Raw genomic sequence first — 11,996 nt, forward strand, 5'->3', positions numbered from 1 at the left:
AATTTTAATAAAAATTCTACTGTTTTAGAGCAGTTTTGATCGATTATTCTATCTTGGAGAATTTAATATCTAAAATACTCTTTTATGTTCTATCTTAGATAACTTTGATCATCCGTAGACCCCATTCAGGTAGAATAGTTTGATGATTATTTTGCCATTAGATAACTTTGATCAAAATTATACAATGTAGAATAATTTTAATTAAAATTATACCAATTTGAGTAAAATTACTTTAAAGATATGCTATTTTTAAGGGTACAGGGATAAAATATGCATAACCTTAGAACAATTGTTTAAAGTAGGGGAGTTTTGGTCTAATGAAAAAGTTATTGTTATGTGATTTTGAAATCACGGTTCAATTGTAAAAATAATCTCTTGCAAAATATAAAATAAGGCTATAATAGATCAGGCTGTGATAGAATTGTATACACAGCTAAGAAATATTTGTAGAGATTTTTTTTTTCTAAATGGGATACGCAACTATAAGAAACATAGTCCAGACCGGTCATCATCCCAGATTGTTACTTGATTCAATATTTGTTTTAATTGAAAGGCAATTATTATTATTGGGATAAACAGCTCACGAGAGAGGGACTCGCCGGCTGCAGCTGCTGGGAGTTAGCAATTGCACCTACCTGACAGCCAATATACAGATTTCAAATGTTGGATTGACATTGTCCTGCAACTCTAGATCTTACTGAAAAAGAATAACAAAATGGAAAAAAAATTTAAAAAAAACATTACTTTGAATAATAATCTTGTGGATTAAAAACTTTCCAACTTGCACCAAAGATTTTAGAATCTTCAAGTAGAACAAGTTCAATTAGTGAAAGAAACCACCTCTGCTGTATTTGAAAAATGTAAGAACACAGAGTGAAGTGCTAAAGTCTAATGTGAGACTCAAACATGAAGGCTACACCCAAATCCAGTGATATTTGATGCAATCCTAGGCGGACGCTTCTGGATGTGATGTAAACATAGAAACAAACTTCTATACTTTGAGATGGAGCTAACCATTGTGCGTACATTAAATTTTACAACCTACAAATTGGATTGAACGAGGTACACTTTTGGTTAACTAGAAACGACTTCAATGTGATTACTTGCACTGCCTTGGGTGGAACTTCTCGTTCGATAGAAGTGACTGCATAAGTTGCTCCACCCTGGTTGCACCAGGACCGGGTCGAAGAAAGGTTGTATTTCCCACAACCATGCAAGGGTCACTGCCGTTTTCTCCACTGCCTGCACACCAACCTCCTGGAACGATCATGTTGGGCCTACGAAGTAAGAGCTCAGTGTCTATCTTGTCGAGTATAGGATGATCCCTCCGGAACTTGCGTGCAAATGGCGCATTGCTATCTACCGAGCGTGCCATGTCATTAAGGTTGAGGTAGTGTGGATGCTGCTTCGGTGGATTGTCCCATGAAATGAAGTGGAGGTCATGGTTGACAGTGGTATTGCGAAATTCTTGTGCATTGCATATGACAGTATGGAAGTAACCTTCTGGTGAGGAGATGAAGTTGGCATAGTACATGAAGACAGTTCGTGGAAGGTTGTCCCAGCCCCATATGCAATAGTCAATGAAAGAATGGGAGAGAGCCATCCATGCCGAACCTGCAAAAGAACCAATGTGAAAGTTGCATAGTTACACCAACAGAACAATTTTGGGTACCACTACTAACGAGCGGAGGAAGAAAAGAACAATTTTTACGTATGAGACACATGAATAAGAAACCTTTCAATCACAAGCATGTAGAAAGTTCTATTGCAATTAAACTGAATAAATGATATCTTTCAATTTGGTTAGAGTTAAATAAGTATATTTTAGTTAGGCAGTCTCTCCAATTCAAGAGAGAGAGTTTTAGGTTGAAAGGAATTTATTTTCAAAGTTATTTCTTACCCCTTTTGCTTAATTTTATTTTCTAATTTCGGTTAGGTTGGAGCCTCTAAAAAGAGTCCAACCCTCTCCCTCATCTTTTCAGTTAATAAAATTCTCTAATTGATGAAATTCATAGGGAAAGCATTGTGCTTTGTCTCCTTGAAACCTGGTGTTGCATCACTTTCAGTATGTATGATGCATGAGCCAATATCCTATGGCAGATAACAAGGAATATACAGCACAATCAACAAAAGGGAGTAAAGGCAAAGGGTGTCAGCACTAACAATCTCTTATTGGTTCAATGTATTGATTCTCTCTCAACACAAAATAAATAGACAGGCATGAGCCGATATCCTGTGGCGGATACATGGTATACAAAAGAAAAATGAAAATTAAAGATTATATTGAACACAAGCAATAAAAGGTAGCAAAGGCAAAGGGTACCATCACTAGCAATCTACCACTGATTCAATGTATTGGTTATCTCCCTCAACACAATATTAACAGACAAGCATGAGCCGATATCCTATGGCAGATAACATGGTATATACAAAATAAAAGAATTAAAAGATTATACTGAAAACAGCAATAGAAGAGATCAAAGGCAAAAGGTGCATCACTAACAGCCTAACACTGGATCAAAGTGTTGGTTTTCTTTCACAACACAATATTAGTAGACAAGGACCAATAGGCCTTGACAGAAACAAATAGTTTAAACAATATATTAAAAGGAAAAAGACATTATTGTTTGACCAGGTTTCCAATCTGAATCAAATTTTTATATGGTAATATCTAGACAGTAGGATTTGTGAAATGATTGGCAATAGTCTACGATAGCGCATTGTGATTCCATATGCTTAAAGCAAGTAAATATAACCACACGAATGGTTCCAACTCAAATACAAAATCACACAAGCATAGCAAACTATTAAAAGAACTTACTAACCTACTTAACTAACAAACAGCTTTTGGTGGGTCTCAAATCTTTATCCAGACTTACAGTGATGGAACAAAAACTATCAAGTTCAAATTACTTAAAATCCTAACACACTTATATTCATAAGAAATTCAGAGTTTATGTGACTTCAACAGGTTATGGATGGTTATCAAGGAATCTGTCAATGATGACCAATAGAAAGATTGGTTTATCAAGGAATCTGTCAATAATGACCAAGAGAAAGCTTGGTTTGAGTACTTTACTTCAACAAGCTATCCACCATGCTGTGAGCACATGGCTAAAGTATTTATGAAATAAACTCCCATGATTTCCACATACATCTCAGCTTTTTCCTTCTTGCCATATCAAACACAGATAACTTTCCTTGTCAAACTCATATGTTTCCGCAACAATTGCTAGGGCATCATAAATTGTCACAATATGGTTCATAATACAATCATCTATTGATTTAGGTTTATATCTAGTTGATGAAGGTATTTTCTCTATGATACAAATAGCATGGAAACAATATAAGGTCAGTTTAACAAATGTAGTACTCGTACATCTTTGATTCTTTATCTTCTTAGGACACCCTTATGAAACTGTAAATTCAACTTTAATCAGGCTACTCTTGCAAAAATAATCTCCTAAAATATCAACTTCATAAGAAATTCTTTTGCTTAGTGGATATAAATCTGTAAATTGTTTTGATGTGGACGCCAAGGTGGACGCCTTTGTTAGACGCCGCTATAGTTGGAAGCAAATTAGCTACTACCTACTTAGCTACTGTTATAGTAGAAATAAATTAACTATTGCCTAATTAGTAGAAAACAAATAATGACCAAATTTAACTACTGCTATAGTAGAAACAAATAATGACCTAATTAGTTTTTCTATGTTTGATTCCTTGTTTCCTTTATGGGTTGGTCTTTCCTGTGTCATATTTGACTCCTTATATAAGGAGTGTTATTATTAATAAAAGGGAGAAGAAAATTTGAGTAATTGGACTCTATTTAGGGCGAGTCTTTCCCCCTCCCTAACCCCTTACGTGTTGTATGACCAAGTACGGATTCGGATCTCAACCTATGACTCGATCTTGCATTCGGGACCATAACAACTTAGTATCAGAGCTGATCATGGGTGACACGGATCCTATCGCATCCAAACTCGATGCCTTCATGGCCTCGCAACAGCAAATTGTCATGGAGCAGATCACCTCCCGCCAGCAAGGACTAGAGGAGCAAATGGCCGAGCTATCCCATATTGTTCAAGAGACGAGACGATAGTCGGTGCCCGCCGCAAACAACCCTACTAGCGTGGAGTGTAACCCTTCCAAAGCCTCAGAGGTTAGACTTAAACCGCTAATCAACGACACCCTAATTCCACAGTACTCGAAGATGAAGTTCCCCACCTATTCAGGAGAAGGGTTTCCACTGGGTTGGATTAAAAGGTGCAAAAAAATCTTTTCCAACCAAAGGACCACAAAAACCAACAAGGTTGGCCTTGCTACCTTCCACTTGGTAAAGGAAGCCCAACATTGATTTGATTAGATGGAACAAGAAGAGTCAGATATGATTTGGAAGCAATTCATAAACTATTGCCATATCCGCTTTGGGCTGCTTATGAGCAACAACTCTTTGGGAGAGCTAGCAAATCTGAAGCGTACATGCTCGGTAGAAGACTATCAGCGACAGTTCCAGTCCCACCTCGCCTGGACCTCAGACCTCGGACCTCGGACCTCCGACCACAACAATAGGTTGACTTGTTCACTGCAGGGCTAGTCGAAGATATTCGTATCGACATCAAACTACAGAAGCCTGCATTGCAATGAATATGGCCAAGACATTAGAATGGAAGCAGTGCTTCCATCAAGGCGGGGGGATGTTGCGCATGAATTAGGGTGGGACCACAATCAAGCTCAACACGTGGAGGTCGTCCTTTGGCGAAGATCAAGACAACGGGAGACATCAACAAGGAGACTCCACCTGCTTCATTCTTTAAGCGTTTAGCCCGCGCCGAGATGGCAGAACGGAAAACCAAGGGCCTCTATTTTAACTGTGATTAGTCCTACTCCACAGGTCACAAGTGTAAGCGCCTATTTTAGATTGAAATGTCTGATGATGACAGGGAAGGTGAGGAAGAGGGGGAAGTGGATTCGGAAATTTCCCTCCATAGTGGCATTATACCCCACTTTCGAGCTTGAGGACAAGCTCAGCATCGAGGGGGGAGTGATGATGTGGACACCGAGGTGGATGTTGGACGTCGCTATAGTTGGAAGCAAATTAGCTACTGCTATGGTAGAAATAAATTAGCTATTGCTTAATTAGTAGAAAACAAATAATGACCTAATTTAACTACTGCTATAGTAGAAACAAATAATGACCTAATTAGTTTTTTTATTTTTTATTCCTTGTTTCCTTTATGGTTGATCTTTCCTGAATCGTGTCATATTTGACTCCTTATATAAGGAGTGTTATTATTAATAAAGGGAAGAAGAAAAATTGAGTAATTGGACTATGCCTAGGACGAGTCTTTCTCCCTCCCTTCCCCCTTATGTGTTGCATGACCAAGTACGGATCCAGATTTCGACCTCTAATTCGATCTTGCACTCAGGACCATAACATGTTCATGTTGCTCCCATTGCCGCATGTACAGTAAAATTACATCATTAGATTTATTCTATTTTCAAGCTAAGTTATTCTATTTTCAAGCTAAGTTTATTTAGTTCCTAATAGGAAACTTGCTGGATTGTTTTCAACCAAATGACCTTTATATCTTCTATTAACCAAGGCAATGAGCACTTCCGCATGTAAAGCAAGGGGCTTAGCTCTCCTTAAATTTTTTCCTTAAAGAATACATACATCTATTAATAAACACTAATAAGATTATTTAACGCATAAATTGATATAGACTAATATCAAAAAAAAAAAAATTCATAGCGATTATTTAACCTAATCTTCTTGTAATCACCAAGTATCGCTTGCTACTTACCTCTTCTATTTCAGTAGTGAAGGTAGAGTGAAGACGCCGCAACATCAAGTAGTAGTAGCACACCTTTCTCTCCTTGCAACTATGGGATGCTTCGCTCTGTTGTCTCTATTGGTAGAGATGATGAGAATAATCAAATTGCAGTGGAAACAATGCCAGTCTGTGGTATTCAATGTTATCTTACCCTTTAGGTAGATCTTCCAAGCTACAGCAGGAAACAATGAACATTTTTTTTTTTTGTGGCTTTCTTAGCTGGCACCAACTGGGTTATGAACTTATAGCCTCTCTTTCCCCTTTTTCTTGATTTTTCGCTTTCATTATTCCATTAACAATTAAACTCCGCCCATGATGGCCAGTCATGGCCGGTCCCAAGCCCGGATAAAGGAGGAGGGTTGCGTTAGGTTGCCAGCCAGCGTCAAACTATGGCAAATATTTCATGAATGAATCCATTAAACTATTGTGTTAATGCTAGGTTGTTCCCGGGAAGGAATGCGTTGCAGGGTCCGACTGTAACGTCTCGGCAAGGACCGCTACATCTCCAGAACTCGGGTGTAGTGATAAATATGCAAGAGTTCGCGTTACAGGGTCCGACTGTAACGTCTCAGGAAGGACCGCTACATCTCCATGAGAACTTGGGTGTAGTGTTAAATAGGCAAGAGTTCTCACACTATAGGTTAGATAAGAACAAATATGATAGGAAAACTAATAATCTAAGATTTGGAACATGGAACATAGGAACTCTCACTTGTAAATCAATGGAGGTAGTAGATATGATGATTAGGAGAAAAATTAATATTTTATGTGTACAAGACACAAAATGGACAGGTGAGAAGGCAAAGATGATAGAGAACTCGGGTTTTAAGTTATGGTACACGGGAAAGAGTAAAACAAGAAATGGAGTCGGTATTATTGTAGATAGTTTGTTAAAGGATGAAGTTGTAGGAGTAGTTAGAAAAGGGGATAGAATTATAACCCTTAAGATAATAGTGGCGAAAGAAACTATGAACATAATTAGCGTATATGCACCACAAGTAGGATTAGATGAAGCTACCAAATTAAGGTTTTGGGAGGACTTAGATGAAATATTACAAAATATTCCACCAAATGAAAGGATTTTAATAGGAGGTGATCTAAATGGGCATGTCGAAGTGAAAAATGAGAAATATGAGAGAGTACATGGGAGTTATGGGTTTGGAACGAGGAATGAGGAAGGGAAAACTATATTAGATTTTGCGATAGCATATGACCTTATATTAGCTAATACGTTTTTTAAGAAAAGAGAAGAACACTTAGTCACATTCAGGAATAATAGATCGCAAATTGACTTTCTTATGGTTAGGAAGAAGGATAGAAAGATTTGTAAAGATTGCAAAGTCATCCCTGGAGAAAGCTTAACTACCCAACATAGGGTAGTAGTGTTGGATATACACCTCAAACATAGTATCAATAGAAAGAAAATATATACAATTCCTAGAATTAAGTGGTGGAAGTTAAAGGATGGGAAACAACATATATTTAAAGAGAAGGTAGAAGTACAAGCATTAGGTGAAATATACGATGACTCTAATACAATATGGGATAAGATGGTATCAAAGTTGAAAATAGTAGCTAAGAGTGTCCTCGGTGAGTCAAAGCACCGCTAAGTAAAGAATCTTGGTGGTGGAATGAGAAAGTACAAGAGAAAGTGAAGGAAAAACGAATAGCTTATAAGGAATTATATATTTGTAAGAACGAGGAAAATTTAAAAAAATATACAATAGCCAAGAAAGAAGCTAAGAAAGTAGTGAGTGAAGCAAAAAATGAAACTTTTGAACGGTTATATCAAAAATTGGATACAAAAGAAGGGGAACAAGACATCTATAGAATAGCTAAAGTGAGAGAAAGAAAAACAAGAGATCTTAGCCAAATAAAATGTATTAAAGATGAATGTAATAGGGTATTAGTAAGCGATGGAGAAATAAAAGAGCGGTGGAAGAGGTATTTTTATCAACTTTTTAATGAAGGTTTAGAGACCAACTTAACTTAGGTAATTTAATTAAGTCAAACAATTCCTAATTTTTATCGGAATTCAAACTTCAGAAGTAAAACAAGCTTTAAATGAGATGCATAATGGAAAAGTCATTGGACCGGATGATATTCCGATAGATGTATGGAAGTGCTTAGGGAAACAAGGTATTGAATAACTTATAAAATTATTTAACATGATATTAAAAATGAAAAAAAAAATACCTGATGGAGAATAAATACTCTAGTTCTCTTATATAAGAACAAGGGAGACATACAAAATTGTGTAAACTATAGGGTATTAAACTAATGAGTCATACTATGAAACTTTGGGAAAAAGATTAAGGAAGGAGACCATAGTGATCGAAAATCAATTTGGGTTCATGCCTGGAAGGTCGACAATAGAAGCTATACATCTTCTTAGACAATTAATTGAAAAATATCGGGATTCAAAACAAGATCTCACATGGTATTCATTGACTTAGAAAAGGCGTATGATAGAGTCCCAAGAGAAATTATATGGAGAATTTTAAGAAAGAGAGGTGTTAGTATAACATATATTGAACTAATTAAGGATATGTACAAGTAGAGTAACTGAAGCATTTCCAATAAAGATAGGGTTACATCAAGGATCAGCTCTAAGTCCCTATCTTTTTACATTAATTATGGATGAACTCACTGCACACATTCAAGACATAGTACCGTGGTGCATGTTGTTTGCAGATGATATTATTTTGGTAGATGAGACACGTGAAGGAGTAAATGCTAAGCTAGAATCTTGGAGGGAAACACTAGAAGAGAAAGGTTTTAAGCTTAGTAGATTAAAGACGGAATATATGGAATTTAAGTTTAGCAATATTAGAAGTAATGAAACAATTGTTAAGATAGGAGAGGACGAGTTGCCTGGAACCGAGAGATTTAAATATTTAGGATCATTTTTACAAAATGATGGAGGGATTGAGAGAGATGTCTTACATAGAATACAAGCAAGATGGGTGAAATGGAGGGGAGCGTCGAGTGTTTTATGTGACCGTAAAGTACCTCTTAAACTTAAAGGTAAGTTCTATAAAACCGCAGTTAGACCTGCTATGTTATATGGAGCTGAATGTTGGGCTATGACTCGAGCACATGAGCAGAAGATGAGAGTTGCAGAGATGAGAATGTTAAGGTGGATGTGTGGACATACGAGGATGGACAAAATAAGAAATGAGAGCATTAGAGAGAAAGTAGGAGTTGCATCTATTTGGAAAAACTCAGAGAGACACGTTTAAGATGGTACGGACATGTACTTAGACGACCAATAAATGCTCCAGTTAGGCGATGTGAAACTATGATTAACATGCATATAAAACGAGGAAGAGGAAGACCAAAAAAGACTTGGTTAGCAACAATAAAACAAGATAAAATTTATTTAAATATAGATGATGATATAATAGGAGATAGAGTTCAATGGCGTAAAAGGATTCATACAGCCGACCCCACCTAGTGGGAAAAGGTTTGGTTGTTGTTGTTGTTGTATTCCATTAACAATTAATTCCTACTAAGCGAAAGCCTAGTTACCTATTGCCTAAGTTGAGGCAAAGACCTAGATGGATTTGAACATAAATTCCCACCTGAAGGATTTTGGCACCTACTAATCAGACGATTAAAATTGAATCACCATGGTGAATGATAATTCTGTCATCCTTGGTTCCAAATCAACATGAATATCCCATCATGTACACAAACGCCACCATCAGTAAAACTCAGTATTTAAAAATCCGTAGCAAGTTCTCCAGCAAATGACAACTGAAGTAACCGAAAGGATTTAATCATCAGCGTTTAACAAGCCATAGCAAATTATACTAACCAACCTACCTAAAACGTGCAAATCTAACATATGTCAAGAATAACTGTTTGGCTATAACAAAAACTGAAGGTATAATAAGAACATTTGAGTTCTTATAGACAAGATGGTGTCCATTACAATAAATATTTACCTCTCGGAACAAGGCACAGCAGAGGTCATAATAGAAATTCAAGTGGTTCAATGGATCCCTAGTTAATCAACTACAGAAAATTATTGAACCATGTATTTTTCACATCTAGTTTGTTCATGATGTCTATAAATGGTCTGAAACTCTACATGTGGCGAGGAGCTGAAGATGTATAGTTAGTCTAGAAGGTCATTTTCTAGATTCACATCTGGCTCAAAATTTTAAGCTTGGAGTCGATTCCCTCTGAATCTGAATAGTCCTTGTAGAATACAATCAGAAATAATAAAAAATGGTTTGAGACATTTACCTGTGAATAGTTTGAAGGCAGTGGGCACACTCCTCCTCTGTGGAATCCAAAAGACATCAGCTTTCTTAGTCAAATACAACCCTGGATCTATAATTACCGGTTTCGCCCTCTGGAACCTATAAAAAATGAACAAAATTGCTCTGAACATCTTGCGATCCTAACAAGTTAGAAGACATGCAATAGAAAATAGCGTACTCCTTCCACCCAATGTTACTTGTATGATCGATGAAGTTGAGATCCCTCGGCAAATATGAAAATGTATGCAACAGATCTAATCAAACACAAAAATATCAGCCTTCACTTTATAGTCCATGAAAAGAGAGAAAATTATTCAATAAAATAAAATGAGAAAGAAACTCGATTACCATCCTGGGTGACAAGGGGGTAATCTGAAGCACTGAGATTGATGAACCAATCCCAATCCCCACCCTCCTTTAGCAATATAGCCGCGGCATGGAGAGTATTCGCCACCATGGTCGGCCCCCGGTACGTGACAAGATTGGCCTTTGTGATCATCCTGACGTTCCCCACGGATGCAAAGAGCGGATGGCTAGCAACGTAATCCCTTAATTTATCGCGTTCCTCGGCGGAAGCCTCCAGATCGAGGTGGACCACGTAGCGATTGGCGGGGTGGTAGAGGGCGAGGAGGACGCGTCTGATCATGTTTCCGTCGCCGACGGTGCCTGAGATAAGGTACGCGAGGCGGGGCGGTGGCTGGTCGTTGCCAAGGAGGGACGCGGGAGGGGCGGGACGGAGCTTGGACTCGACAAACACGGGGGCGTAGAGGGAGGCGAAAGGGTTAGATGGGTGGGAGAGTAGAGCGGAGGGGAGGAGCGAGAGGGGGAGGAGGGCGAGAGGGAAGTCCGGGGAGGAGAGTGTGGTGAGGAAGAGGAGAAGCACCAGGGAGACGGTGGCGCCAATGGCCAGCGGGGCGATCCACTTCCGGTCCGCCGCCACCGCCGCCTGCCGCCCGTGCACGGAGTTGAAGGCCGCCTTCATCGCCGGATCTGGAAACTAAGCCACCACTCTCTCTCTCTCTCTCTCTGTCTCTCTCTCTACGAAATTCAGTAGTTTGAAAAATTAAATTGGATTTAATTGGGGAGGTTGCTTTGTTAATGATGACTTAAACATGAGGGTTAGAATAAAAGGATCTAAATTATAACATTTGTGTATAATTTTAGTAGATATAATTTAGGAAATAAAAAATAAAATAATCCTAATTAGTGAACAGGAGGCCTGTCTTTTTTAAATAGTTAAAATAACACGTCTTTTATTAAAAAAAATATATTGAAATTTAAATAAACCAATTAAACTTAATCAAAAATATTTATATAAAAAAGATTATATATATGTATATATTAATTTGATCGATATTATTAAATTTAATTAAAATTACTTAAAATTTTATCGTCGATCATTTAATATCGAAAATGATCATACCAATTAGAAATCTTATATTTTTTAAAAAAAATATTAAAAATGGTAGTATATTGAGCTATTGATCATGATCAAAGGCTCACCTAAATCATGTAAATCATTAAAAATATATATATATATATATATATATATATATATATATATATATATATATATATATATATATATATATATATATATATATATATATATATTTTAAATCAAATTTTACCTCATGTGAATTTATTTAGAGAATATTTTTAATTTATAAATAAAATTTTTGAATTTATTAGAAGACACAGACTACTTTATTATTTATCAAATAATATATTTTTTATATGATCATTTTTCTCTCTCATCTCTTTCCTCTAATGCATGCAACATTTTTCTCTTTTCTCTCCTTTTTTTTCTTTCTTTTACACATCGATTATTCTAAAAATATTTTAACATATCTGAGAAACTAAAATAAACAATGGATAACATATTTGA

The 11,996-nt window shown here is 36.8% G+C and overlaps 1 protein-coding gene across 1 annotated transcript; it reads right to left on the bottom strand.

Moving 5' to 3' along the window:
- Positions 1–823: 823 nt before the first annotated feature.
- Positions 824–11,176, bottom strand: LOC122010196 (beta-glucuronosyltransferase GlcAT14B-like). The gene is made up of 4 exons (XM_042566645.1): positions 10,457–11,176; positions 10,287–10,362; positions 10,092–10,207; positions 824–1,614 (listed from the first exon to the last, which is right to left on the bottom strand). Exons 1-4 carry the CDS (start codon positions 11,088–11,090, stop codon positions 1,100–1,102), a joined length of 1,341 nt encoding a protein of 446 aa, XP_042422579.1. The 5' UTR covers positions 11,091–11,176; the 3' UTR covers positions 824–1,099.
- Between the last annotated feature and the right edge of the window lie 820 nt (positions 11,177–11,996).

Source organism: Zingiber officinale, chromosome 8A (assembly GCF_018446385.1).
Source record: "Zingiber officinale cultivar Zhangliang chromosome 8A, Zo_v1.1, whole genome shotgun sequence".
Lineage (NCBI taxonomy): Eukaryota > Viridiplantae > Streptophyta > Magnoliopsida > Zingiberales > Zingiberaceae > Zingiber > Zingiber officinale.